General features: G+C 39.5%; 1 protein-coding gene across 2 annotated transcripts in view; it reads left to right on the plus strand.

The window, feature by feature from the left end:
• Window positions 1-2,003: 2,003 nt before the first annotated feature.
• CATSPER3 (cation channel sperm associated 3) overlaps window positions 2,004-27,383 on the plus strand; it is a 40,977-nt gene continuing 15,597 nt past the window's right edge. For both annotated transcript variants that reach the window (XM_025860837.2, XM_025860838.2), the window contains exons 1-2: window positions 2,004-5,259; window positions 7,636-7,789. In XM_025860837.2, the coding sequence (XP_025716622.1) occupies window positions 5,159-5,259; window positions 7,636-7,789 (255 nt within the window). In that variant the 5' untranslated portion in view covers window positions 2,004-5,158. The remainder of the gene's footprint in view (window positions 5,260-7,635; window positions 7,790-27,383) is intronic.

Here is a 27,383-nt window from a genome sequence, read left to right on the forward strand (position 1 = left end):
ACCAGTGTTCTTTGAAGGAACTCAGGAATGTATTTATTATTTAAGATTTTATTTATTTATTTTAGAGAGGGAGAGGGAGAAAGAATCTGAAGCAGACTCTCCACTGAGTGCGGAGCCTGATGTGCGGCTCAGTTGCACGACCATGAGATCATGATCTGAGCCGGAACCAAGAGTCAGACACTCAGCCAACTGAGTCACCCAGGTGCCTCAGGAGTGTATTTTTTTTTTTTAAGATTTTATTTATTTATTTGACAGAGAGAGACACAGCGAGAGAGGGAACACAAGCAGGGGAAGTGGGAGAGGGAGAAGCAGGTTTCCCACCAAGCAGGGAGCCCGATGTGAGGCTCGATCCCAGGACCCTGGGATCATGATCTGAGCCGAAGGCAGACGCCCAACGACTGAGTCACCCAGGTGCCCCAGGAATGTATTTTTTTTTTTTTACTTAATTTAATTTTAAAAAGATTTTATTTATTTATTTGAAAGCTTAATTTAATTTTTAAAAGATTTTACTTATTTATTTGAGAGAGAGAGAGAGAGGGAGGGCATGAGCAGGGGGAGGGGCAGAGGGAGAGGGAGAGGCAGAGTCCCTGCCCAGCAGGGAGCCTGATGTGGGGCTGGATCCCAGGACCCTGAGATCATGACCCGAACCAAAGGCAGATGATTAGCCAACTGAGCCACCCAGGCACCCCATGGAATGTACTCATTAATAAGATTAGAATATAGATTTAAAGAATATATATAAATATATATCTGTCTGAGGAAGGTGTGTTAATCCCTTGAAGCATATGGTAGCAGGATTTAACAGGGATCATCTTTGTAACCCACCTCATTTCAGAGACCAGAAAAATCTGTTTGTTACAACAAGCAAACCTTCCCCTCCCCACCCAACCCTGGCCCCAATCAGAGGAGCCATATGGAAACAGAGCAAGGAGGTTGAGCTCTCTGAAGCCAGTTCTTGGCTGGGTCTGTTGGCCGGGGAGAGACAGGTACTGTCAGTTTGCCCTGTGGATATGGAGTACACCCTCCATATGAAGAGAGACAAGAGCTGCCCAGATTCTGTGGCTGCTGGGAGATGCAGAATTGGTACTTCTTAGAAATTTTTTTGGAGGAAAAGGCAAACCCTTTTTTTTTTTTTTAAAAGATTTTATTTTTTAAGTAATCTCCACACCGAACCTGGGGCTCAAACTCAAAACCCTGAGATCAAGAGTTGCATATTCTTCCAACTGAACCAGCCAGGTGCCCTGCATTGTGTTTTTATAAACTCTTTTCTATATTATACATTTGGGAACTTTTAAACATTTTATTACCAGAGATTCTTAGCTCAGTGCTTCAGTTTTTTCACATGAATTTTTATTTTTTGATTTTTTAATTTAATTTTTTAAAGATTTTTATTAGCGAGCACGAGCATGAGCTGTGGGGAGGGGCAGAGGAAGAGGGAGAAGCAGGCTCCCCGCTGAGCAGGGAGCCCGATGTGGGACTCGATCCCAGGACCCTGAGATCATGACCTGAGCTGAAGGCAGCCGCTTAACCGGCTAAGCCACCCAGGCGCCCCTCACATGAATTTTTGAACATGAACAAGTTTAAGCATATTTAAAAATAAAGTGAATAGTACATTGAACCCTTATGCACTCAAATTTAACAATTATCAAGATTTTACATCAGTTTTCTTCATATAATTCTCCATTTCTCTTTTCATTTAAAAGCTTTAAAATTTAAAATCCCAGACAGCATGTCCTTTTACCCCTACATCCTTCAGTAAATATCTGTAGAAAATATGGTCGTTTTCTTGTATAAACCATAATGCTATTATTTCACTTAATAAAATAAACCATGATTCCTTGGTATTACCTAATACCCAGGCAAAATCAGATTTCCCTGAAGGTCAGGAATGCCCTTGGACAGTAATTTGGTTTTAATCAGGATCCACATGAAGTCCACCCATCACATCTGGTCTCTTTATTCTTTTAATCTAGAGTGAGCAAGCTACCCTTCCCCCCTGCCCCCCCCCTTGCTTTCCCCATGTCATTGACTTACTGTAAAAATGGGATCAGGTGTCCTGTGGCGTATCCCACCTTCTGGATTTGTTTGTTCCCTTTGCTGTCATTGAACTTATTTCACTGTACCCTGAGACCTTTCCCCTTATTTTGAATATAAGCATGAGAGGCTCAGCTTGTTGGCTGGTAACATATATACCACATATTAGCACAGTGGGGAGAGCAGAATTTGGCTTGTTATTGCACTGGTGAGGACCCGAGAATGCATCTGCTAATTAGCAGCTACATGAGGGTTTGACATCAGGTCCTTGTTAAGGGTTGTTGCATCTGCTGGAACTCACAGGCTTGACTGCAGAGAATCAGAGATCCCACAGTAGAGGACTGTGGAAGTACTCACCGGGGTAAATTCCAACAGAATGAATCTCCAGACTCTGTTCAAGTAACTGACATTTCAGCCTCAAAAGGCACTGTCAACGTTGGAGCCTCCCAGGTTCCCTTCTGTTCCAAATCTTTGTGCAATGGCAGTGGCTTTTCTGATGTAGTAAGCTTTGGTTTCCCTCCCATTTTCTTTCCAAATGATCTCTGGTGTAGAGAGGAGCTCCATAGACATGAACTATGACCCTTTGGATGGACCTCCATAGGTAACAAACCAGGTGCCGGCATGTTTGACAGTTCCCTTTTCTAAATTGAAGTTAACGTTTGAAAATAATGGTTACTTTCTGGCATTGGTAGGAGTTAGGAAATCTTTGGATAAACAGAATGAGCATGGTTCTTTATGTTTTTGCTCTAGACAGAAAGCAGCGTGTATATTGTGTTTGGACCCAAACCTGACTCCCATTAAAGTCCTGCAGCACTAGTGTAAGTATGGAGCCGTCTATATGCTCTCTCATCCAGTGTTCAAAAATAGACTGGTTGAACTCTGTAACTTTCAATTTTGTGGAATTTCCTGCAAAACACCAAGAGCTGTAATAGGGTTTGGCTATAATATGTGAGCTTTTTGTTTCAGTGCAAGTTCTTGGGCAGGTAAAGGAGTGACTCTTGGCGGGAAGACTTGAGTCACCAAGCTGTTATGCCTGCTGACTGCTTACGTCCCCAGCTGTGTGTGATTGGGAGGGTGGCACCCACGTTGGGCACAGTGTGAGTTGCTGCTGAAAGGGAGGAGGTGCCCCTTTGGCTTCTTATCCCAGGGTGCCTGTCATGCCCACCTGTCTGTGAGAAAATATGGATGATTTCAGTAGGCCCTGGAGAAGCTTGTCACGTCTGATTGTGCTCACCAGCTGGAGTTCCATTCCCAGACTAGATGTGTTCATCAGTGACTTCACAACGCAGAGTACTAACCACTATACTATCATGGCGAGCTACTGGGGATTCGGCTCATCAGTGACTTCAAAAACCACATTCAGCTGTGCTTAGCTGTGCTCATGGGGTATTCTAACAACAACTGGACTTCTCTCTGCTGCTTCCAGCTGGCCATCTTTCCTCACCCCTCCAAGCATCGTGAAAGAATTCTTTACATCCTTAATCTCCTTTCCATTTCTCCCCGAAAGTGTGCTTTGATGCTTCAAGAGGGAAGGCATGGAAATATACCATTAGGGTTCCTGGAGATGGACTCCCACCATGCTCAGCTGCTTGAGCAAGCATAAGGACCCCCGATGCCGTTCGTTTGGATATTCCTACAGCATACACCTACCAGGGGCCTTCTATGTCCCCCAACTTGAGTAGACACATTGATGTACTGGGGCAGGTGGAAACAGATTCAGGTGGAGAACTCATTCAGGCTTTGTCCCAGCAGCTGCTCCAGGTGGCTGCTGTGGGGATGTTGGGCATGAGCCCAGAAGGCATTAAGGGCCATATGACCAAAGGAGGCAGTAGGAGGTATAGGAGGAGCTGATCCCTGAGGAAGGGAATGTAGAGTGGGAAGATGAGGCTAAAGTTTGAATCTTGGGGACATGAGTTGAAGTGATTCTTAGTGCTTCACTGTTGATGATTTTAAATGCAGAAATTGAGTAAATAGGATGTTATTTCCCAGTTCAGTGTATTGGTTGCCTACAAGAGTGTTTTACTACCAGGAACGGTCATATACATTTGTTTTAGAATCCCTGAGACTACAGAACTATTGCGGTGATTACTTGCTTTTCTTATGGCTCAAGAATTTATGTTTCCAGGAATGTGACCAGTTTAGCCACTAAAGGTTTAGTACAACAGAGGGCTACCCAGATCCCTCTGTCTAGATTTGCCTTGGAAGCCAAAGGGATTAGGAGAAGGAAAGCAAGGAGAATATATCAATCCCAAGAACTGAATAGAGCAAAAACCCTATGGCTCTTGTACTTAAAATATCTCAGCCCCACAGCCTCATCCCCTATGCTTTAGGAGGGTCGAATATACATATTACAGGCTCCCCGTAAGCTAGTGCTGGGTATGGCTGACCTTCTGTGTTCCTCCTTTTTCTGTGTTCTAGCCCCAACCCATCAAAATCTTTTCTGTCTGTCCTGATGTTTCCAGTCCTGTGCCCTGGATGTATGCTCTTGGCTCTTAGAACCCCAGAGAACTTTGCTTTTCCCTCTTATATGACCCTTAACTTAGTCTTAACACATTATTAAGGGATTTTGTCTATCAGATGTGGATACTTCTTTTTTTTAAAGATTTTATTTATTATCTGAGAGAGAAAGAGAATGAGCAGTGGGGAGGGGCAGAGAGGGAGAGAGAGAGAGAAGCAGACTCCTTACTAAGCAGGAAGCCCATTGTGGGGCTTGATCCCAGGACCCGGAGATCATGACCTGAGCCAAAGGCAGATGCCTAACCAACTGAGCCACCCAGGCACCCCCAGAGAAATGAAGGGCTTTTGTCTGCTCTAGCTCTGGTATCTCCCAGATTTAGCCTGGAGTTTCACATTTCCTGTGTACTTGTATCCCTTTCGCTGAACTGAGGTGCTTAGTCTCCCTGGGAAGACAGGATCTCAGCATAGATCAGCTAGGGAGTATTTGACTCTGGGGTCCTGCAGGCTAGTAATATACTAGAATGCCCAAGAACTACATCATAAAGCAAGAGTTCCTTTTGTGGGCCCTGCTCTGTGGCCTCTTGGAATCTAGATGCCAAGGAAATCCCTAAGCAGAGATTTTCTGTTGGATGATCAAAGCAAGGAATAAAAATTGAGAATTTGGAAAATGTCTCAACAGTTTCATTACCAGAACAATACAAGAGTCACTTCTAACTCGCTGTTGGATAATCCATCAGTGGCGTTCTGTGCGAGATTCGGGAAATTTCAGTAAATATTCTTTCTTTCTTTCTTTCTTTTTTTTAAATTTATTCATGAGAGATACAGAGAGAGAGGCAGAGGGAGAAACAGGCTCCCTGCAGGACAGGGAGCCCGGTGCGGGACTTGATCCCAAGACCGTGGGATCATGACCTGATCCGAAGGTAGATGCTTAACTGAGCCACCCAGGTACCCCAAGTGTTCTTTATTTCTATTGCTTGTTAAGAAATGTGCAAATGGCAGCTTGGGGGCATTTGGCTGCCCAAAGCGAGGTGCATGCCCTTGATGGTCTGCCTTCTCACTTGAGGTTGGTGAAGGCTCAGCCAAACGTTTTGCTTCTTTGGCTTTAATATCATGACTGGCTAGTTAAGTCAACATTCAGTCACGCTCTTACTTGACCCATATACTGAATTTGACTCTGTTTAGTCCTTTTATCTTTTTGTCCTTTTTACTTTGCTTTTATTAACTGCTGTGTTAGAAAATTTGAAGGTTCTTTGGAGGTAGTAGACCTGATCTCAAAACAGACAATGAAAATTACACATCTTGTTTTTATAGATTATAAAACTATATACATTCTGTATTTACTATTAGGAGAGTGTGTTCATTTTTACATATAATGGGAAAAAATAATACATACTTTTTGAGAAAAATTGGAAAGCATAGATAAATATATAAGCAAGAAGAAGAATTACTGTAAGCTTACCATCCATAGGCAGACACTGTCAACATTTTGGCAGGTGTCTTGCTCAGTTTTTGCTACCTGTTTTTGCACAGTTAAAATAATACCGAGTAGAGAATTTTATATCTTGTCTTGTTTCTGTGTTTTGCTATCCAGTGGATCATAAACATTTTTTTAAGCCATGAAAAATGCATAGGCATATTTTAGTATCTGTATACTATTCCATGAGATGGATATGCCATCATGTACTTAACCAGTCTTTCTTGTTAGACTTTAAAACTGTATCCGAGTTCTTACTACTGTAAGTAATGCTGGGATGAACAAGTTTGGCCAGAGCCACTTCATTCCAGATTGCATTCTCTTGGGGTAGGTTCCTTGGATCAGAGGTTAAAAGTAGTTCTAAGGCTTTTCAGAGGAGTTGGCCAATGTACACGCCCCTTGGCAGTTTATGAGACTGCCTCATCATACCACACTGTTGCCAGCATTAGATACTATTACATTTAAATCTTTGCTAATTTTATAAGCAAAAATAATGACTGTACCTAATTTGCATCCCCCCTGTCCCGTTAGTTGTGCTACCGAACATTTTGGGGGAAGTTCATTACCATTTGAACTTATTCCATGGATTGGCTGTGTGTGCCCATTTTTTCTTAGGGTGTCCAGTTTTTTTGTTTTTTTATCATTGGTTTGTGAACACTTGTATGGGTGGTGATTTGATTACCACCAGTTTTTCCTACTAGACTGACAGTATTTAGTGGTCCACAGTGTCTGCTGTCTGCTCTCTCGCCTGGCATTAGTAATCACTCAGTAAAAATGTATTGAAGGAGTAAATGAAGATAATGCTTTGTTTTGCTTGAGAAGGAGTAGTAATCATTTTTTTCTCCCCAGAGGTCTAAGAGAAGGAACTAAGTAACTGAGTGGGGACAGATCAACTCAGGGGTCATCATACATATTTTATTTATTTTTGTAATTATGATTTATTTATTTATTTATTTTAAATATTTTATTTATTTATTTGCCAGAGAGAGACACAGCAAGAGAGGGAACGCAAGCAGGGGGAGTGGGAGAGGGAGAAGCAGGCTTCCCTCGGAGCAGGGAGCCTGATGCGGGGTTCAATCCCGGGACCCTGGGATCATGACCTGAGCTGAAGGCAGACGCTTAATGACTGAGCCACCCAGGCGCCCCTCATCATACATATTTTAGTCATTATTCAGTCAGCATTGTGTTGTGATTAAAAAAGCCACACATTTATTTAAGTAATCTGTATGCCCAATGTGGGGCTCAAACTCAGGACCCTGAGATCAAGAATCACTTGTTCTACTGACTGAGCTAGCCAGGTGTCCTGCATTGTGTTGCAATTCATTTATTCATTTTTAAAGTTTTTATTTATTTATTTGACAGAGAGATAGACAGAGCCAGAGAGCATAAGCAGAGAGAATGGCAGAGGGAGAGGGAGAAGCAGGCTGTGCACTGAGCAGGGAGCCCAATGTGGGACTCGATCCCAGGACCCTGGGATCATGACCTGAGCTGAAGGCAGATGCTTAGCCATCTGAGCCACCCAGGCGCCCCTGTGTTGCAATTTAAAAGTATATTTAAATTTATATTCACAGAGGGGAGAAAGCAGAACCTCATCTCTACAAAAAGTGTATAATGTTTGGGATCTAGTTCTGGTGTAAGATAATCATACCTCTTATTCAACTTTCTGACAGGAGGAGAGATTCTCAGTGTCAGGCATTTGTGAAGAGAGTCATAATGAGTCGTCTTTTTAAGATGATTATGATTAGCATCATCTCACTGAATGCCTTTTTTGTGGTCTTGTGGACTGATTATAATACAAAATACAACTTGTTCAGACTTTTTGAGGTAAGCAGATAAAATGGGTAAAGTTTCTTCTGTTTCATCCTTTTTATTTGTGAAAATGTTATAAGATTTTGAAGGCATTTTGTTCAAGAAAATTTCCCATAGAAAAGCTCTAAGGACTTAATAGACTCTAAAATCTGGAAAGATGGGCGCAATAGTAGCAGTGGTGACATGGGTTTTTAATCTCTCCGAATTTCCTCCTGAAAAAAAAAAAAAAGAAAAACAACTTGGAGCACGCCTGGGTGGCTCAGTCCAATTAAGTGTCCAACTCTCAGTTTCGGCTCAGGTCATGACCTCAGGGTTGTGAGGTCGAGCCCCGTGTCAGGCTCCGCGCTCAGCAGGGAGTCTGCTTGGGATTCTCTCCCTCTGTCCCTCCCCCTGCTTGCGTGCGCTCTCTCTCTCGCTCTAAAAATAAATAAATCAATCTTGAAAAAAACAAAATGGAGCAACTTGGGAGCAAAACCAAAACCCATGGGCAACACTGAAATCAAAACTAGTTAAAAAGGTATCCTTACTATGAGCCACAACTGCACAGTATTAGCCTCTGAGGGAGAGGAAGCAGAGGACATTCAATAAATATTAATTGGACAATATGGGCTGATGTGAGAACAGCATTTTTTTATTAACATATACTGTATTATTAGTATATAAGGTAGAATTTAAGCAATCTTAAATTACTTAATTTAAGGTAGCATTTAGTGATTCATCAGTTGCCTATAACACCCAGTGCTCATTACCTCAAGTGCCCTCCTTAATGCCCGTCACCCTATTACCCCATCCCCTAACCACCTCCCCTTCAGCGACCCTCACTTTGTTTCCTATAGTTCAGAGTCTCTTATGGTTTGTCTCCCTCCCTCTTTTTGTCTTATTTTATTTTTCCTTCCTTTCCCTTATGTTCATCTGTTTTGTTTCTTAAATTCCACATGTGAGTGAAATGATATGGTATTTGCCTTTCATTGACTGACTTATTTCACTTAGCATAATACCTTCTAGTTCCATCTACATTGTTACAAATGGCAAGATTTCATTCTTTTTGATGGCTGAGTAACATTTCATTGTATATATATATACACCACATCTTCTTTATCCATTCATCTGTTGGTGAACAGTATTTGATATTGGGAAGGGTGTTGTTCAGTCCAGTACTGGGTTAGTGCAAGAGGTTCCTGGTAATTTCTGAAGGGTTCAGAATAGTCTGGATCTTATGAACTCTGAAGAGTGAATAGCCAGGGCTCCCTTCAGGGACATCCCCCTCCCCGCCCCCGCTCCCTGTCCACTTAGAAGAAATAATGGGAGTGGAATAAAAATTGAGCAGGGTAGAGACCCAGAGATGAAGAAAGAGAAGGTCCAGATAAAATTGGAGGAGGGGAATGGAACGAAGAAACCTTAAAAATCAAGCTAGCATATCTTTAAAACAGAAGAGGGAGCTGCATGAAGTTAGAACCACACATTCCAAAAGTTCAGGAAAAGTAATGTCATAGGAAAAAGTATATTATAAAGAGATTGAGGTAAAATCCCCCACAGACTTATTATGAGATGAGAAAAGAGAATAAATTGGAGAATAATATCCCTGTAGATAGTAGAAGCCCACCACAAAGACATGTCCACAAAACAGATACAAACTGTAGCATCTTCTTTCTTTCTTTCTTTTTTTAAAGATTTTATTTATTTATTTGACAGAGAGAGACACAGCGAGAGAGGGAACACAAGCAGGGGGAGTGGGAGAGGGAGAAGCAGACTTCTTGCTGAGCAGGGAGCCTGATGCGGGGCTGGATCCCAGGACCCTGGGACCATGACCTGAGCCGAAGGCAGACGCTTAACGACTGAGCCACCCAGGCGCCCCTGTAGCATCTTATTTCAAAACAAGGTAAATGTTTAATAAAATGGTACGAAATAGGAAAGAACAGAGGCAAAGTGACAAAACTCAGGAAAGAGTTAGAAATAAAAGTCATTTCAAAAATAAAGATGCAGCATTGCACTACTGGGTATTTACCCCAAAGATACAAATGTAGGGACCCGAAGGGGTACGTGTACCCCAATGTTTATAGCAGCAATGTCCACAATAGCCAAACTGTGGAAAGAGCCAAGATGCCCATCGACAGATGAATGGATAAAGAAGACGTGGTATATATACACAATGGAATATTATGCAGCCATCAAAAGGAATGAGATCTTGCCATTTGCAACGACATGGATGGAACTGGAGGGTGTTATGCTGAGTGAAATAAGTCAATCAGAGAAAGACATGTATCACATGACCTCACTGATATGAGGAATTCTTAATCTCAGGAAACAAACTGAGGGTTACTGGAGTGGTTGGGGTGGCAGGGATGGGGTGGCTGGGTGATAGACATTGGGGAGGGTATGTGCTACGGTGAGCGCTGTGAATTGTGCAAGACTGTTGAATCACAGATCTGTACTTCTGAAACAAATAACGCAACATATTTTAAGAAAAAAGAAAAAGAAGAAGATAACAGGAGAGGAAGAAAAGGGGAGTATGTCAGAGGGGGAGACGAACCATGAGAGATGATGGACTCTGAAAAACAAACTGAGGGTTCTAGAGGGTAGGGGGGTGGGGGGATGGGTTAGCCTGGTGATGGGTATTGAGGAGGGCACGTTCTGCATGGAGCACTGGGTGTTATGAACAAACAATGAATCATGGAACACTGCACCAAAAACTAATGATGTAATATATGGTGATTAACATAACAATAAAAAATTAAAAAAAAATGAAGATGCAGCTAAGAGCAATTAAACACAACAGGTAATAGCTTAAGAGAAATATTGTATTAATGGGAGAGATTTTAATTTTTTTAAAAATTTATTTATTTATTTATTTATTTGAGAGAAAGAGAGTGAGAGAGTGCACAAGCCAGGGGAGGGGCAGAGGGAGAAGCAGATTCCCCGCTGAGCAGGGAGCCTGATGTAGGACTTGATCCCAGGACCCTGGGATCGTGACCAGAGCTGAAGGCAGACGCTCAACCAACTGAGTCACCCAGGTGCCCAAGGAAGAGATTTTTAAAAATCAATCATATCAATCAATCATAGGGTGCCTGGGTGGCTCAGTTGGTTAAGCAACTGACTTCAGCTCAGGTCATGATCCTGGAGTCCTGGGATCGAGTCCTGCATCGGGCTTCCTGCTCGGCAGGGAGTCTGCTTCTCCCTCTGCCCCTCCCCCTGCTTGAGCTCTCTCTTTCTCTCTCGCTGTCTCTGACAAATAAATAAAATCTTTAAAAAATATTAAAAAAAATAAAAATCAATCATAAGTGAAGAAATAAAAAGGATTCAAGAGAAAATAATGAATATTGAGAATGGGGGAAGGGGCGCCTGGCTGTTTCAGTTGGTGGAACATGCGGCTCTTGATCTCGGGGTTGTGAGTTTGAGCCCCACGTTGGGTGTAGATTACTTAAAAATAAAATTAAAAAAAAAAGTAAAAAGACAAAAAGTTAAAAAAGAAAAGACAGTGGGGGGGGGGAAGAAAAGATCCAACATAAGGATAATAGGAGTCCCTGATTTGAAACACCAACAAAGTAAAGGGATGGAACAAACACAAATCTATAATTTCAGAAATGTTACCTGAAATAAAAGAATTGAAATTCAGTATTGAAAGAGCACATGTTACACACTTGAGAATATGGATTTAGAACAACAATCACTGAAACATTCTAGTAAAATTATTGGACTCTAAATGAAAGGGGGTGGAGGAAACTGAGCATCTGGGCAAAGAAGCTGCTAAGGAAAGGGAAAGTATTGGCAGACTTTGCTCTGGTAATGCTTTATGCTAAAGGAAAACATTTAAGATACTTCAGGGAAGAAAATGTGAACCAAGAATTCTAGATCCATTTTAATTGACTTTCAAATATAACACACGCAGAGAAACTGTCATCAATCATGAAAACACTTGGGTGATAGTGTTCCCTTGAGCCCTTCCTTTGGTAAAGAATAAGTTGCAGCCAACCAAAATGACTAGAGGTGCATCAACATTAGGATGAGTGATGAGCATTAAATGCAATTATTGGTAGAATTAATCATAATTGTAGGCTAACAAGGAGAGAATACAACATATAATGAATCTATCCTCTGACAGTGAAGATACAGTACAACTCAAAAATGGAGGAGAGTGGGGGGAGTTAATGCCAAAAAATTTTTAAACCATTTTTAGGAGTCAACTTAGTGGAGATACTCTTAGTAGTGCCATTTTGAGACTGTTGTGTGTGTAATATGGGATAAAGCAGATGGGCAAATATGGGACAGTTTAGTTCTGTTATCCTCTTTGTTCCTGAGAACCAATATACTCATGGAAGAAAGGAGAAACAGAGGTAATACAGACAAAGCTAAGTAAAAACCCTCTGGTTTGACATTTAAGTTGGAAGCATCAGGATAAATTACTAAAGTATTTTAATCCTTAACCATGAAAGACCTAGAACATTGACCACTCAGCAATTATGCAGCCATAATGCTCACAATTCATGTGATGTTGAAATGCCATTTCTCACTAAAAACAAACTAGGGATTTTTAGAGAAATGATAGACCACAAGTCAAGGCAAAAAACATACCAGATGAGTCAGGAATATCCTGTCATACACATAGCAAGGAAGCTGTCAAAGATTACTGGGGTCATGTCAAAAGGACTCAGGAGACAACTTAAAGAGGCTCCTACATGCCAAAAATGGGACACTTTGGGCTTCAATAAGGATAATAATTAAAATGGATTGGAATGCCTCAAATAGTCCATAAGTTTATAATGATACCAAAAACTGGTCACTTTTGAAGGGTAATAAGGAACTAATTTTTATCTCTAAAACTATTAAGAGAAAGAATCAAGCATTACTGACCTTATATGAACCATATTACTGAGTAACCATACAGTCAGTAAGGGAAAACTCTATAGAAATATCCCAGTTAATAAATGAAAAGGGAGGGGCGCCTGGGTGGCTCAGTCGTTAAGCGTCTGCCTTCAGCTCAGGTCATGATCCCAGGGTCCTGGGATTGAGCCCCACATTGGGCTCCCTGCTCAGCAGGAAGCCTGCTTCTCCCTCTCCCACTCCCCCTGCTTGTGTTCCCTCTCTCGCTGTGTCTCTCTCTGTCAAATAAATAAAATCTTAAAAAAAAAATAAATGAAAAGGGAAATGATAGAAGTAGAGTATCACTATTTTCAACCCCCAGCGAAGAAATGGATCTAGGAAATGAGCATGAATGGCTGCTACCATCATAAAAGGGGAGGTAAGCAGATATATGCCTGCTATGAAAGAACAGAACCTATAATCTTGCCAAAGAGATGAAACCTGAATCTGATCTAGTTTTTGGATCCAACTACCTGTTCCTGGAAAATAGAGGGCAGGGGAGCATGCTGAGCTGCATCATGAGTGTGTAGTCAGCAAAATCCAGACTGGGAAATTCTACCAGTCAAACTGCCTGGGTTCATCAACAGGTAAATTGAAAGGAAAAAGGAATGGAAGACTTAAAAGACATCAAATTAAAAAAAAAAAAAAAAAAACAAAGGGCAAGACTAAAGTATTAGTTCCAGGGATGTGTACATGGGTTCCTATCTATAGAGAAATGCAAGAGAGTGATTACTGTGAAAATCAGGATACTGGTTAATGTGGGGGAAAGGGAGGAAGTTGTAATTGGGATGGTGCACGTGGAGGACTTTTGGGATAGCTGGTGAACAAAGTTGTATTTCTTGACCCAGGTGGTAGTTACAGGGGTGTTGGCCTTGTATTTAGGCTATTATTTGTTTGTGTGGTTCTCTATGTATGTCCATTAGGCTATATATTTGTGTGGTTCTCTATGTATGTTTTGCTGTATAATAAAATGGTTAAAAATGTACTCTATCTTCATTTATAGTAAATAACAAATTTCTTTCTTGGTGGTAAAAATGGTCAGCATCAACACAATGTGGGGTCAGAGGTCATGGAGGTGGTGATGTGAGGGTCAGTGTCCATTTGGCACCACTTCTGTGAACCTGTTGGTATGGCAGTGCATCTACCCCAGCATTCTACAGTGTTTGGTAATGGATCGTAGAACATCATGGTAGGTATGGCACTTGATAGGAGTCAGGGGAAGAGCCGAGTTGAGGAATCTGAATCTTTGCTTGCCCTCCAGAGGCCATGTGGGTCACAAAACATACCTCCTGTAGGACCCTGGTTTGCAAGCCTGGGGGACGTTCTGTGCTGTGGAAGGGATGCAGATTTCAGTGTTACAGAAATTGGGGCTTTTGGCAAGTTACTTAATCTCAAAATTGTTCAGCTCAACATTTGTAAAGTGATGTTATTAGTGCACATAGGATGGCTGAGATCATTGGATAACATGTATGAAAACCCTTGATTAACTATGAAACTCTGAAAAATTATTACCATTTTGGAGGATCTCAGTGAAAGTATCAGGAAGGTCCTGAGAAGACCCTGTTCTTTCACCTCTGGAAAATCTTGAGACTCTGCCAGCAGGAATTGAAGGCTAAGGCAGAGATATAAACTGCTGGACTATTAAATGTATGCCCCAACACTCAGAACCTCGTGGCAAAGGCTGGGAGACTTAGTGGGTCCAGGCATTTATGGAAATATCTGTCCATTCATTAGCAGACCATTAAGTTAGCTGAGTGGGTCTTTGGCCACACATAACAAAGAATACAGACTTTACAGAAGTACTTCTGGAAAGTCCCTTAAAAAAATGGCAACAATAACAAAATTCTAGGGAGAGGGGATCATCTGATGTCCAGGGTTCCAATTTTATATAATTTAAAATATCCACTTTCTAACAACAACAACAAAATCTTAAAACATGCAAAGAAACACGAATGTATGGCCCCTACAAAAGCAAATAAAAGTACAGTCAGTAGAAACTGTCCCTGAGGAAGCCCCTTTCTTAGGCTTTCTAAGCAAAGATTTTTAAATTAGAGCTTGTAAATATGTTCAAAGTACTCGAAAAATAATTCTATCTAAAGAACTAAAGGAAAGTATGAGAGGAATGTCTCACCAAATAGAGTATATGAATAAAGAGAGAAATTATTAAAAAGAGCAAAATAGAAATTCTTTAGTTGAGAAGTACAATAATTGAAATGAAAAATTCACTAGAGGAATTCAGTAGCAGATCTGAGCTACTGGAGGAAGGAATTGAAAAACAGATAGGTCAATTGAGATTCTCCAGTGTGAGGAACAGAAAGAAAAATGAAGGAATAAAAGTGAGCAGAGACATGTGGAACACATTAAATAAACAAGGTGTCCCAGGAGACGAGAGAAAGGGCAGAAAAAAAATATAAAAGAATAATGGCCCAAAATTCCCCAAATTTGATGAAAAACATTAATCCACACATCCAAAAATATCAGCGAACTCTAAGAATAGACTCAGAAATTCATCTAGACACATCATAAACAAACTGTTGAAAGAGAATTTGAGAGTACCAGTGGAGAAGTGATTCATCACATACAAAGGATCCTCAATAAAATTAATGCTGATTTATCACTGGAAACTACAGTGGCCAGAAGGCAGTGGGATATTGTATTCAAAGTGCTGAAAGGAAAAGACTGTCAACCAAGAATTCTACATCCAGAAAACCCATCCTTCAAAAATGAAGATGAGTGATGTCAGTGAAAATGGTAGAGTAGGTAGCTCTAAGGGTCCATCTGTCCACAGAAATACCTGAAAAAGGGCAAAAACTGTCAGAACTCTGGAAAACAGTCAAAGGTTTGTAGTAAATGACTGAACAGTGAATCAAGAAAGCCAACATTTTTCTATTTTTCAAAAAGATTATTTTTTAAAAGATTTTATGTATTTATTTGTCAGAGAGAGCACACACATGTATAAGCAGGGGGAGGGGCAGAGGGAGAAGCAGGCTCCCCACTGAGCAGGGAGCCTGATGTGGGACTCGATCCCAGGACCCCAGGATCATGACCTGAGCTGAAGGCATACATTTAACTGACTAAGCCACCCAGGCGTCCCATAGATTATTTATTTTAGAGAGAGAGTGTGAGCGAGTGGAGGGGGGGAGTGGCAGAGGGAGAAGGAGAGAGAATCCCAAGCAGACTCCCTGCTGAGCTTGGAGCCCAACCTGGGGCTTGTCACAGGGCTCCATCTCATGACTGAGATCATGACCTGAGCTGAAACCAACTGCACCACCCAGGCGTCCCAAGAAAGAGTGAACTTTTAAAAGATAAGAAAGCTTTGCAACATTTTAATTTGTCCCTGACCCACTCCCCTCCTCAGCATGGTGATTGCCCTCAAGATGGCAGCCTGAGTTGTCACTGTGGGACTCTGGTCTCTTTGGGTCCAGAAGCAGCAGAGCAGACCCTGTTTTTTTTTTTTTTTTTTTTTGTTTGTTTGTTTGTTTTTGTTTTTTCTGCAGACCTTGTTCTTAAAGAGTTGTGTTGTCTATTTTGACCTGTCTGAGGGCTACCTAAAGGACTGATGCAAGGCCATTACCTTTGTTTTGCCTAACTTGGAACTTTCTCAGTGCAGAAAGGTAACTCTGTAGAGAGCATTTCTCAAAAGCAATGAGAGGCAAATGAATAACCCACCGCCATCTGGGGCAAAACAACAACAAACCAGTTGATATAAACAAAGGACATGCTGAAAGCCTGAGAAGAAAATCCAGGAGAGAGAGTTTTTGGAAAATGAAGGCATTAACAAGCTCCCATATATATGGGAGAGTTTAGAGAGCCATAAATGCCCAGAGCAGGACACACTCTTAGAAGAGACCTGAGAAGACCCCAAGTTTTCACCTCTGGCTGATCTTTAGGCTCAGTGCAAGTAGGGAGTGAAGGCTAAGGTAGAGTTATAAATGACTTGGCTAAGCATTAGAGGAGTCCCCCAACACAGAGCCATTCTGCAAAGACTACGAGGGTTTCTTTTTTCTTTCCCTCCCTCCCTCCCTTCCCCTTCCCTCTCTTTCTCTCTTGTTCCTTCCTCCCTTCCTCCTTTTCTTCTTTTTGCTTGAGGCATTTAAGAAGATCTCTCCTTAAGCGCTGGCTAAAGGAAGACACTTCGAAGACCATACATGACAAAGAATACAGTTTAAAAAATATTTTAGGATTTTACTTTTAAGTAATCTCTACACTCAATGTGGGGCTTAAATCCACAACCCTGAGATCGAGAGTCACATGCTTTACCAACTGAGCCAGCCAGGCTCCCTGCAAAGAGTACAGTTTTTTTTTAAATTAATTAGTTAATTAATTAATTAATTTTATTCATTTTAAAGACTTTATTTATTTATTTGAGAGAGAGAGAGAGAGCACAAGCAGGGGTAGTGGCAGGCAGAGGGAGAAGCAGGTTCCCTGCTGAGCAAGGATCCCGATGTGGGGCTTGATCCCAGGACCCTGGGATCGTGACCTGAGCTGAAGGCAGATGCTTAACTGACTGAACCACCCAGGCATCCCAAGAATACAGTTTTAACAAAACTTTAGACAGGCCACTAAACAAACAACTACTACCCACAAAAAGTAACAAACTCTGAGGAAAGGGAAGAATCTGATTTTTTAGAGTTACTACATTGTAGTAGTGCCTGGATGGCTCAGTCGGTTGGGCTTCTGCCTTTGGCTCAGGTCATGATCTTAGGGTTCTGGGATCAAGCCCCATGTGGGGCTCCCCTCAGCAGGGAGTCTGCTTCTCTCTCTCCCTCTGCCCCTCCCCCTGCTCGTTCTCTCGCTCTGAAATAAAATATTTTAAAAAGTTATTACATCATAATATTTAAAATGTCTAGTTTCAGGGGCGCCTGGGTGGCTCAGATGGTTAAGCATCTGCCTTCAGCTCAGGTCATGATCCCAGAGTCCTGGGATCGAGCCCTGCATTGGGCTCCCTGCTTGGTGGGGAGCCTGCTTCTCCCTCTCTCTCTGCTGTTCCCCCTGCTTGTGCTCTCTCACTCTCTGTGTCAAATAAATAAAATCTCTAAAAAAAAAAAAAAGTCTAGTTCTAAAAAAATTAAGCATGCAAAAAAACCAAGTAGGTATGGCTTTTATACAGAATAATTGAATAGAAACTGTCCCTGAGGAAGCATAGACATTGGAATTACTAGACAAAGACTTTAATAAGTCCACTGTGTAAAATATGCTCAGGTAGCTAAAAGAAATCATGGCGAAGATCTAAAGGTAATCAGGAGAACAATGCGTCAAGAATGAGAGAATATCAATAAAGAGATAGAAATTATAACCAACCAGAATCAAACAAATTCTGGAGCTGAAAAGTACAATAACTGAAAAATTCACTGGAGGGTTCAAGAGCAGATTTGAGCAGGTGGAAGAAATAATCAGTGAAATAGACAAATCGAACTTAATCTGAGGAACAGAAAGAATAAAGAATGAAGATAAATGAACAGAGATAAGAGACCTGTGGGACACAATCAAACATATCAACATATACCTATTGGAAGTTCCAGAAGGAGAGGAGAGAGAGGGAAAGAGGCAGAAAGAATATTTGAAAAAATAATAGCTAAAAATTTCCCAGATTTGATAAAGGATATACACATCCAAGAATCTGTGAACTCCAAGGACAAACACATAGAGATCTACACTGAGACACGTAACTGAGCTGTCAAAAGCCAAAGACAAAGAGAATCTTGAAAGCACCAAGAGAGGAGAAACTTGTCACATACAAGGAATTCTTAGTAAGATTAGCAGCTCGTTTCTCCTCAGAAACTATGGAGGACAGAAGGAAGTGACAGAACATATTTTAAGTACTGAGAGAGAAATATTGTTGACCAAAAATTCTATATCCAGCAAAACTGTCTTTCAAAAAATGAAGGAGAGGGGCACCTGGGTGGCTCAGCCAGTTAAGCGTCCAACTCTTGATTTCAGCTCAGGTCTTGATCTCAGGGTCATGAGTTCAAGCCCTACATTGGGCTCCATGTCCAGCATGGAGCATACTGGAAAAAAAAAAGGAGAAATTAAGACATTTCCAGATACACAAAAGCTGAGGGAGTTTGCTGCTAGAAGCTCTACAAGAAATGCTGAAGATAGTCTTTTAGGTGGAAATGAAACTAGACAGTAACTTGAAGCCACTGACAGAAGAAACTACATAGGTAAATGTAAAAGGCCAGTATTATATTTTTGGTTTGTAACTGTAATACATATACATACACACACCATATATATATTTTTATATATATAAACCGTATATATATGCATATATATATATGGTTTAAAATACAAATGCATAAAACAATAAGTATAGTTAATGGGTGCGCAATGTATAAAAATGTATTTTGTGACAACAAAAATATAAGAGGTGGGGATGGAGCTCTAAGGAAACAGAATTATTATTATTATTTTTTTAAAGATTTTATTTACTTATTTGAGAGAGAGAATGAGAGACAGAGAGCATGAGAGGGAGGAGAGTCAGAGGGAGAAGCAGACTCCCTGCTGAGCAGGGAGCCCAATGCGGGACTCGATCCCGGGACTCCAGGATCATGACCTGAGCTGAAGGCAGTCGCTTAACCAACTGAGCCACCCAGGCGCCCAGGAAACAGAATTATTATATACTATTGAAGCTAAGGTTGTATTAATTAAAAATAGATTGTTACAAGTTTAAGAGCTTAATTGTAATCATGAGAGTAACCACCAAGAAAATAACAAAAAATATACAGAAGAAGAATGAGAAAGGAATCCAAGTGGTATACTACAAAAGAATCAAGCACAAAAGAAAGCTGTAATGGAGGAATTAAGGAACAAAAAAGATTTGACATATATAAAACAAATCACAAAATGGCAGAGGCATTTCTTCTTTATTAGTAATTACTTTAAATGTAGAGGAATTGAGCTCTTTTGAACAGAATGGGTTATTTTTTAAAAATCCAAATATATGTTGTCTACAAAAGATTTATTTGAGATCCAAAGATACAGATAGGTTGAAAGTAAAAGAATGGAGAAAGATATTCCATGAAAGTAGGAATGAAAAGAGAGCTGGGTTGGCTATATGAATATCAGACGAAATAGATATTAAGGCAAAAACAGAGACAAGGGCATTATATATTGATAAAAAGGTCAATTCACCAAGAAAATACAATGATTTTTCTCAAATGCACATGGAGCATTCTCCAGGATAGACCATATGTTAGACCATAAAACAAGATGCAATAAATTTAAAAACACTGAAATCATACAAAGTATTTTTCTGACAACAATGGAATGAAACTGGGAATGAGTAACAGCAGGAAAACTGGAAATTTTTCAGATATATGGAAACACTCTTAAATAACCAATAGGTCAAAGAAGAAATCACAAGGGAGATTAGAAAGTACTTTAAGGTAAATGAAAATGAACACACAACCTAACACATAAGGAATATAGTCAATAATACTGTAATAACTTTGTATGGTGACACATGGTATCTACACTTACTATGGTGAGCATTTCATAATGTATATAAATGTCAAATCACTGTTGTACACCTGAAACTAATATAATATTGTATGTCAACATACTTCAACTTAAACATAATAAAATAGGATGCAGCAAAAGCAGTGTTCAGAGGGAAATACATACCTGTAGATGCCTGCATTAGGAAAGAGAAAAGATCTTACATTAATAACCTAACTTTAGACCTTAAGGAACTAGAAAAAGAAGAGAAAACCAAACCAAAAGCTAGCAGAAAGAAGAAAATAAAAAAGATTAGAGTGAGATAAACAGAGAAGAGACAAAATCAACAAATTCAGAATTTCATTTTTTGGAAAGATTGACAAAATTGACAACTTTAGATTGACTAAAGAAAATGAGAGAAGACTCTAATTACTAATGATAGAAATGAGAGTTGGGACATTAATACTGACCTCATAGAAATAAAAAGGGTTATAAGAGAATAGTATAAACAATTGGATGCCAACAAATTAGACAACCTACATGAAATGGACACATCCTAGAAACATACTAACTGTAAAACTGACTTAAGAAAAAAATAGAAAACTGACATTGGAACAGACCTATAATAAGTAAAGAGGTTAAATCGCTAATCAAAAATCTCCCAACAAAGAAATGCCCAGGACTAGATGGCTTCACTAGTTAATTTTCTCCTGCATTTATTTATTTATTTATTTATTTACTTACTTACTTACTTACTTACTTACTTACTTACTTACTTACTTATTTATTTCTTTATGAGAGACAGAGAGACCACAGGCAGGAGGAAGGGCAGAGGGAGAGGGAGAAGCAGATTCCCTGCTGAGCAGGGAGTCCAACTCGGGGCCCAATCCCAGGCCCCTGGAATCATGACCTTAGCCAAAGGCAGACACTTAACCAACTGAGCCACCCAGGCTCCCCTTTCACCTGCATTTAAAGAAGAATGAATACCAATGCTTTTCAAACTTCCAAAAAATAGAAGAGGATGGAACACTTTTGAATTCATTATATCAGTCGAGCATTACCCTGATACCAAAGCCATCAAAGACATCACAAGGAAAGAAAACTATAGACAGATATTCCTTATGAATACAGATGCAAAAATCCTCACGGAGATACTAACAAACTGAATCCAACAGCATACTTTAAAGGATTATACACCATGATCATGACACCATGATTCATTACTAGATTTATCCCTGGAATGCCTTCAACATATGAAAGTCAGTCAGTGTAATACACCAGTAGAATGAAGGAAAGAAAATCCATGTTTGCATCAGTTCTTACTGAAAAAGAATTTGACAAAATCCAATACCCTTTCATGATTTAAAAACAAACAAACAACAAACCAAACAAAACTTAACAAACTAGAAATAGAAGGGAAATTCCTTAACCTGATAATGGGTATTTTTGAAAAAATCCAGTTAACATCATACTCAGGGGTGAAAGATTGGAAATCTTTCTAATTTAATAAGATCAGAAAAAAGACAAAGATGCCTGCTTTCACCATTTTTAAAAATTATGCTGGAAGTCCTAGCCAAAGCAATTAAGCAGGAAAAAGTAATAAGATGTATTCAAATTGGAAAGGAAAAATTTTGATTATCTTTGTTTGCATGTGCCTTGATATTATGTATAGAGAATCCCAAAGAGTACACACACCCCTATTAGGACTATTAAACAAACTGAGCAAAGTTGTTAGGACACAAGTTCAGCAACAATAATCAGACTATTTCTATATATGAACAATGAACAATCTGAAAAAGAAATTAAGAAAATTAAACTTACAAAAGCATCCAAAAGATTTCACCAAGGAGATGAGAGATGTGTGTCCTGAAAACTACAGAACACTGATGAAAGAAATAAGACCTACAATAATGAAAAGACATCCTGTATTCATGGATTAGAAGACTTGTTAAGACTTGTTACAGGGGTACCTTGATGGCTCAGTTGGTTAAGCGACTGACTTTGGCTCAGGTTATGATATTGGGGTCCTGAGATTGGACCCTGCATCAGGCTTCTCACTCAGTGGGGAGTCTGCTTGTCTCTCTGCCCCTCCCCCTGCTTATACTCTTTCTCTCTCAAATGGGTAGATAAAAGCTTAAAAAAAAAAAGACATGTTACAAAGACTACCCAGAGAGACCTACAAATTCAATGCAATCCCTATCAAAATTTCAAGAGCCTTTAAAAAAAAAGAAGAAACTAAAAAGTAGATTCTCAAATTCATATGAATGTGCAAAGCTCCTTGAGTAGCCAAAACAATATTGCATATGAAGAACAGACTTGGGGGACTTGCACTTTCTGACTTCAAAACTTACTACAGAGATACTGTAATCAAACCAGTGTGGTACTGGCATAAGAATAGACATAGACCTATGGAATACAATTGAAATTCTAGGGATAAAACCAAATTGGGTACGGTTAATTGATTTTCGACAAGAATGCCAAGACCATTTAGTTGGGGCGGGAATAGTCTCTTCATCATATGGTTCTAGGACAACGTGATATCCACATGCAAAGAATAAACTTGGTCCCCTACCTTATACTGTATTCAAAATTTAACTCAAAATGGATCAACATCCTAAATATAAAAGCTAGAATTCTTAGAAGAAACAGGGGTAAATATTCATGACCTTGAATTTGGCAACAGAGTCTTAGGTATGATGCCAAAAGCACATGCTTTTGTTAAAGGGAAAATAGATAAATTAGGCCTCATTAAATAAAAACATTTGTGAGTCTCAGGGAACTCTCAAGAGGGTGAATAGATAAGCCACAGAAAGGGAGAAAATATTTGCACATCATGAATCTGATAAACAGTTAACGTGCAGACTATATAAAGAGCTCCCACAACTCAGCAGTAATAACATCAACAACAAAATAAACAACCCAATTTAGAAATATCCAAAGGACTTGAGTAGACATTTCTCTAAAGAAGATATGCAAATGACCAATAAACACATTAAAAGATGTTCAAAATCACTAGTCATTAGAATGGGAAGTGTAAATCAAAATCACAAAAAGATACAACTCCACACCCTAGTTATTACAGCTGTTATAAAAACAGAAACTGTGAAATTGGAAAGAACAAGTGTTGGTGATGTGGACATGAAGAAATTAGAACCCTTGTGCATTGCTGGTGTGAATGTAAAATCATGTAGCCGCTCTAGAAAACATCTCAAAAAGTTAAACTTAGAATTGCCATATGATCCAGCAATTCCACTTCCAAGTATATACGCAAAAGAACTGGAAACAGGGACTCAAACAGATTCTTGTACACCAGTGTTCATGGCACCATTGTTCATAGTAGCCAAAAGGTGGAAGCAAATCACATGTCCATTGGCTGATGAATGGATAAAGAAAATGTGTCTATACATAAAATGGAATATTATTCAGCCTTAAAAAAGAATGAAATTGTGATACATGCTACAGTGTGGATAAACCTTGAACACATTATGCTAAGTGAAATAAAACATGTATAAAAGGGCAAACTTTGTATGGTTTCATCTATATGAAGTACCTAGAACAGGAAAATTCAGACAGAAAGTAAAATGGAGTTTCCTGGGGGGCTGGGGGAGGGGGAATGTGGAGTTACTGTTTATTGGTACAGAGCTTCTCCTTGGGAGGATGAAATAGTTCTGGAAACAGGTGGTAGTGATGGTTGCATAATATTGTGAATGCACTTAATTCCACTGAATTGATTGTACACATAAAAATGGTTAAATATGGTAATTTTCATGTTATATATATATTTTACCATAATCAAAAACAAAGGTTATGAATACTCAAAACTAACCCCCTTCTCATTGAATTTTCCATTTTAAAATGATGAATTTTATGGTACGTGAATTATACCTCAATTTTAAAAATTAATGAGCTGACCTTTTGGAAAAGAGCAACAGAATAAGACCAAAAAGAAGGAAAAAGGAAGGAAAAGAAGAAAAGGAAAGTAGAAAAAAGGAAATAATAAAGAGAAGAGCAAAAATTAATGAAATAGAAAGCAAAGATTCAATGGAAAGTATCAACAAAGCCAAAGTTAGACCTTAGAAAACAATTTTAAAATAACTTTGTTCATGAGACAAGACAAATGGAAGCCCTGAATCATGTTAGGGGTTTTTTTTTTGGTTTAAGATTTTTTATTTATTCATTAGAGAGAGAGAGAAAAGGCAAGAGTATAAGCAGGGGGGAGTGGGGGAGGGAGAAGCAGGCTCCTCGCTGAGCAGGGAACCTGATGCGGGGCTCTGTCCCAGGACCCTGGGATCATGACCTGAGCCGAAGGCAGATGCCTGATCGATGGAGTCACCCACGTGCCCCTTATATTAGGTTTTAAAAGGAAAATTACAGATACAGTAAATATCAGTAATCTAATAATTTTGTGCCAATGAATTTGAAAACCTAGCTGAAATAAGATATTCTAGAAAAAATTTATAAAAGTGATTTTCATAAAAAAGCAAAAACCTAAAATAATCTTTATATGTCTTTATATTTCTTTTAATGGCTACAAAGCATTGAATTAGTAGTTAAAACTTTATCCCTGAAACCTACAAACTAACCTGGACTAGATGGTTTTACATTCATGGAGATACAATTCCAAACATATAAAATGCTTGCAGTGATTAGATAAATGAGTATATCTGCCCTGCCCACAGACAGTTCACCTTGTGAGGCTAGTAAAACCATCATGCCAAACTAGACAAGGATAGTATGAGAAAGGAAAGTTACACCCAATTATATGAACATTAACACAAAAATCCCAAACAGAACATTAGGAAACTGAATTAGAAAATGGATGAAAAAGAGTATATATTGTTGCCAAGTTGTTTTTTTTTCCCCCAGGAATTCAAGTACTAGAAAAACCTACATATTTTATTAACCAGCTTAAAATATTAAAGGAGAAAATAACCCCGTAAGATAATTTCAAGAGAAGCAGAAAAAGTTTATCATGAATATCTTTCAGTATAAAAACTTAGCGGGGCACCTGGGTGGCTCAGTTGGTTAAGGATCTGACTTTGGCTCAGGTCATGATCTCAGGGTCCTGGGATTGAGCCCCATGTCAGGCTCCCTGCTCAGTGGGGAGTCTGCTTCTCCCTCTCCCTCTGCCCCTTTCCCCCGCTCATGCTCTCTCTCTAATAAATAAATTTTTTTAAAAATCTAGAAAAGAGAGAGATAAAAGCTTAGCAAACGAGGAATAGAAAGGACTTATTTTTAACCCAATTAAGGGTACCTATGTAAAACTTGTATCAAAGTTCACACACAGTGATGAAACTTTAGCAGTATTCTCTTTCAAGGTTTAGAAAAATACTGTCATTTCTGTATAGAACTCCCAAAAGAATCTGGAAAAAAATTGTTAATTAACGAAGTTAATACTAATTAATAAAGCTAATAATTATAAAGTCCAGCAAATTTGCTGGATATATGATTAATAAATAAAATTACATTTAATATATCATCTATAAAACAGCACTTCTTTTTTAAAAATAATTTTTATTGTTATGTTAATCACCATACATTACATCATTAGTTTTTGATTAAAACAGCACTTCTAATAACAAAATATGAAAAGTACTTAGACAAAAGATTTAATAAAATCTAATAAACCTAATAAAAGTTGTGTGATTTTTAAAAAAGATTTTATTTGTTTGAGAAAAAGAGCAAGCAAGAGCACAAGCGAGGGGAAGGACAGAGGGAGAAGCAGGCTCCCCGCTGAGCAGGGAGCCCAGCGTGGGGCTTGATCCCAGGACCCCAGGATCTGACTCGAGCTAAAGGCAGACACTTTTTAAAAAAATTTTTTATTGTTATGTTAATCACCATACATTACATCATTAGTTTTTGATGCAGTGTTCCATGATTCATTGTTTGTGCATAACACCCAGTGCTCTACGCAGAACGTGCCCTCTTTAATACCCATCACCAGGCTAACCCATCCCCCCACCCCCCTCCCCTCTAGAACCTTCAGTTTTTCAGAGTCCATCATCTCTCATGGTTCGTTACACTTTTTTTTTTAAGATTTTATTTATTTATTTGACAGAGAGAGACAATGAGAGAGGGAACACAAGCAGGGGGAGTGGGAGAGGGAGAAGCAGGCTTCCTGCTGAGCAGGGAGCCCGATGCAGGGCTCGAACCCAGGACCCTGGGATCATGACCTGACCTGAAGGCAGATGCTTAACGACTGAGCCACCCAGGCGCCCCTAAAGGCAGACACTTAAACAACTGAGCCACCCAGGTGCCCCAGATTTGTGTGATCTTTAAGGAGAAAACAATTCAAATATATGAAGGTCGTTAAAGAAGACAAAGAAATGGAAAGATCTATCAGACCATGGATAGAAAGGCTCAGTTTCTTAGAGGTGCAGTCTCTCCAAATTAATCCATAGAATCAGTGCAATTCCAGTAAGAAATAAGGCAGAGTGTTTTTTATGGGTTGCCAAAAGCTGATGCTAAAATTAAGAGAACAAAATGAAAGAGAAAAAGCAAACAAGATGACTTTGAAAGTTAAAAGGGGAGAGAAGGCTAGACTTACCAGATAACCAGACTTTGTGTAGAGCTTTCACAGTGAAGGCAGGGTGAGGAGGCAGTAGACAGGCCAGTGCAATGGGGAAGAATGCTGGGAAACAGACCCTGGTCCATACAGAGACAGCGTACCTGGCAGGGGGCGCTGTGGGCGAGTGGCCAAGGGGCGCCTTCTGCAGGAAACAGTACTGGGACCCTTGGTTGTGCATATGGAGAAAGCGTGTCACTGGATCTTGGCCTCACAGCAGACACAACTGGGTTAAAGACCCGACGTGAAAAGTGACACTTCAAAATGTTTAGAAGAAAATATAGAATACTTGTATGATCTCAGGAGGGGAAGGTTTCTTAAAATACAAAATGTATGTCATGAAAAAACAGTTTGGTTCATTTGATTCCATTAAGATTTTAAACTTCTGTTCATCAAAAGATCATTGAAAAGGTGAAAACATAAGTCAGCATCAGAGAAGATATTTGCAACACATATAACAGGTAAAGAATCAGGATTCAAAATATCTGAAAAACTGATTGTTGTGCAGGCCAATAAGAAAAAAGCAAAACAATCCAGCAGAGAATTTGACCAAAGATAAGAAACAGGCAGTTTACAATTTAAACATATAAAAAGATGTCCAGCTTCATTAGTTAGAGAAATGACAAATAAAATAAAAAGTAAGATACCATTTCATATTCATCAGACTGACAAAAACGGAGAAGTTCAACAGAGGGAAGTGTTGGTAAGCTCTTAAAGCAGTAGAAACATTGTGGTATTAAATTGGTA

This window comes from Callorhinus ursinus, unplaced genomic scaffold (assembly GCF_003265705.2).
Source record: "Callorhinus ursinus isolate GAN/ISIS: 27379988/994484 unplaced genomic scaffold, GSC_fseal_2.0 scaffold30, whole genome shotgun sequence".
Classification (NCBI taxonomy): Eukaryota; Metazoa; Chordata; class Mammalia; order Carnivora; family Otariidae; genus Callorhinus; species Callorhinus ursinus.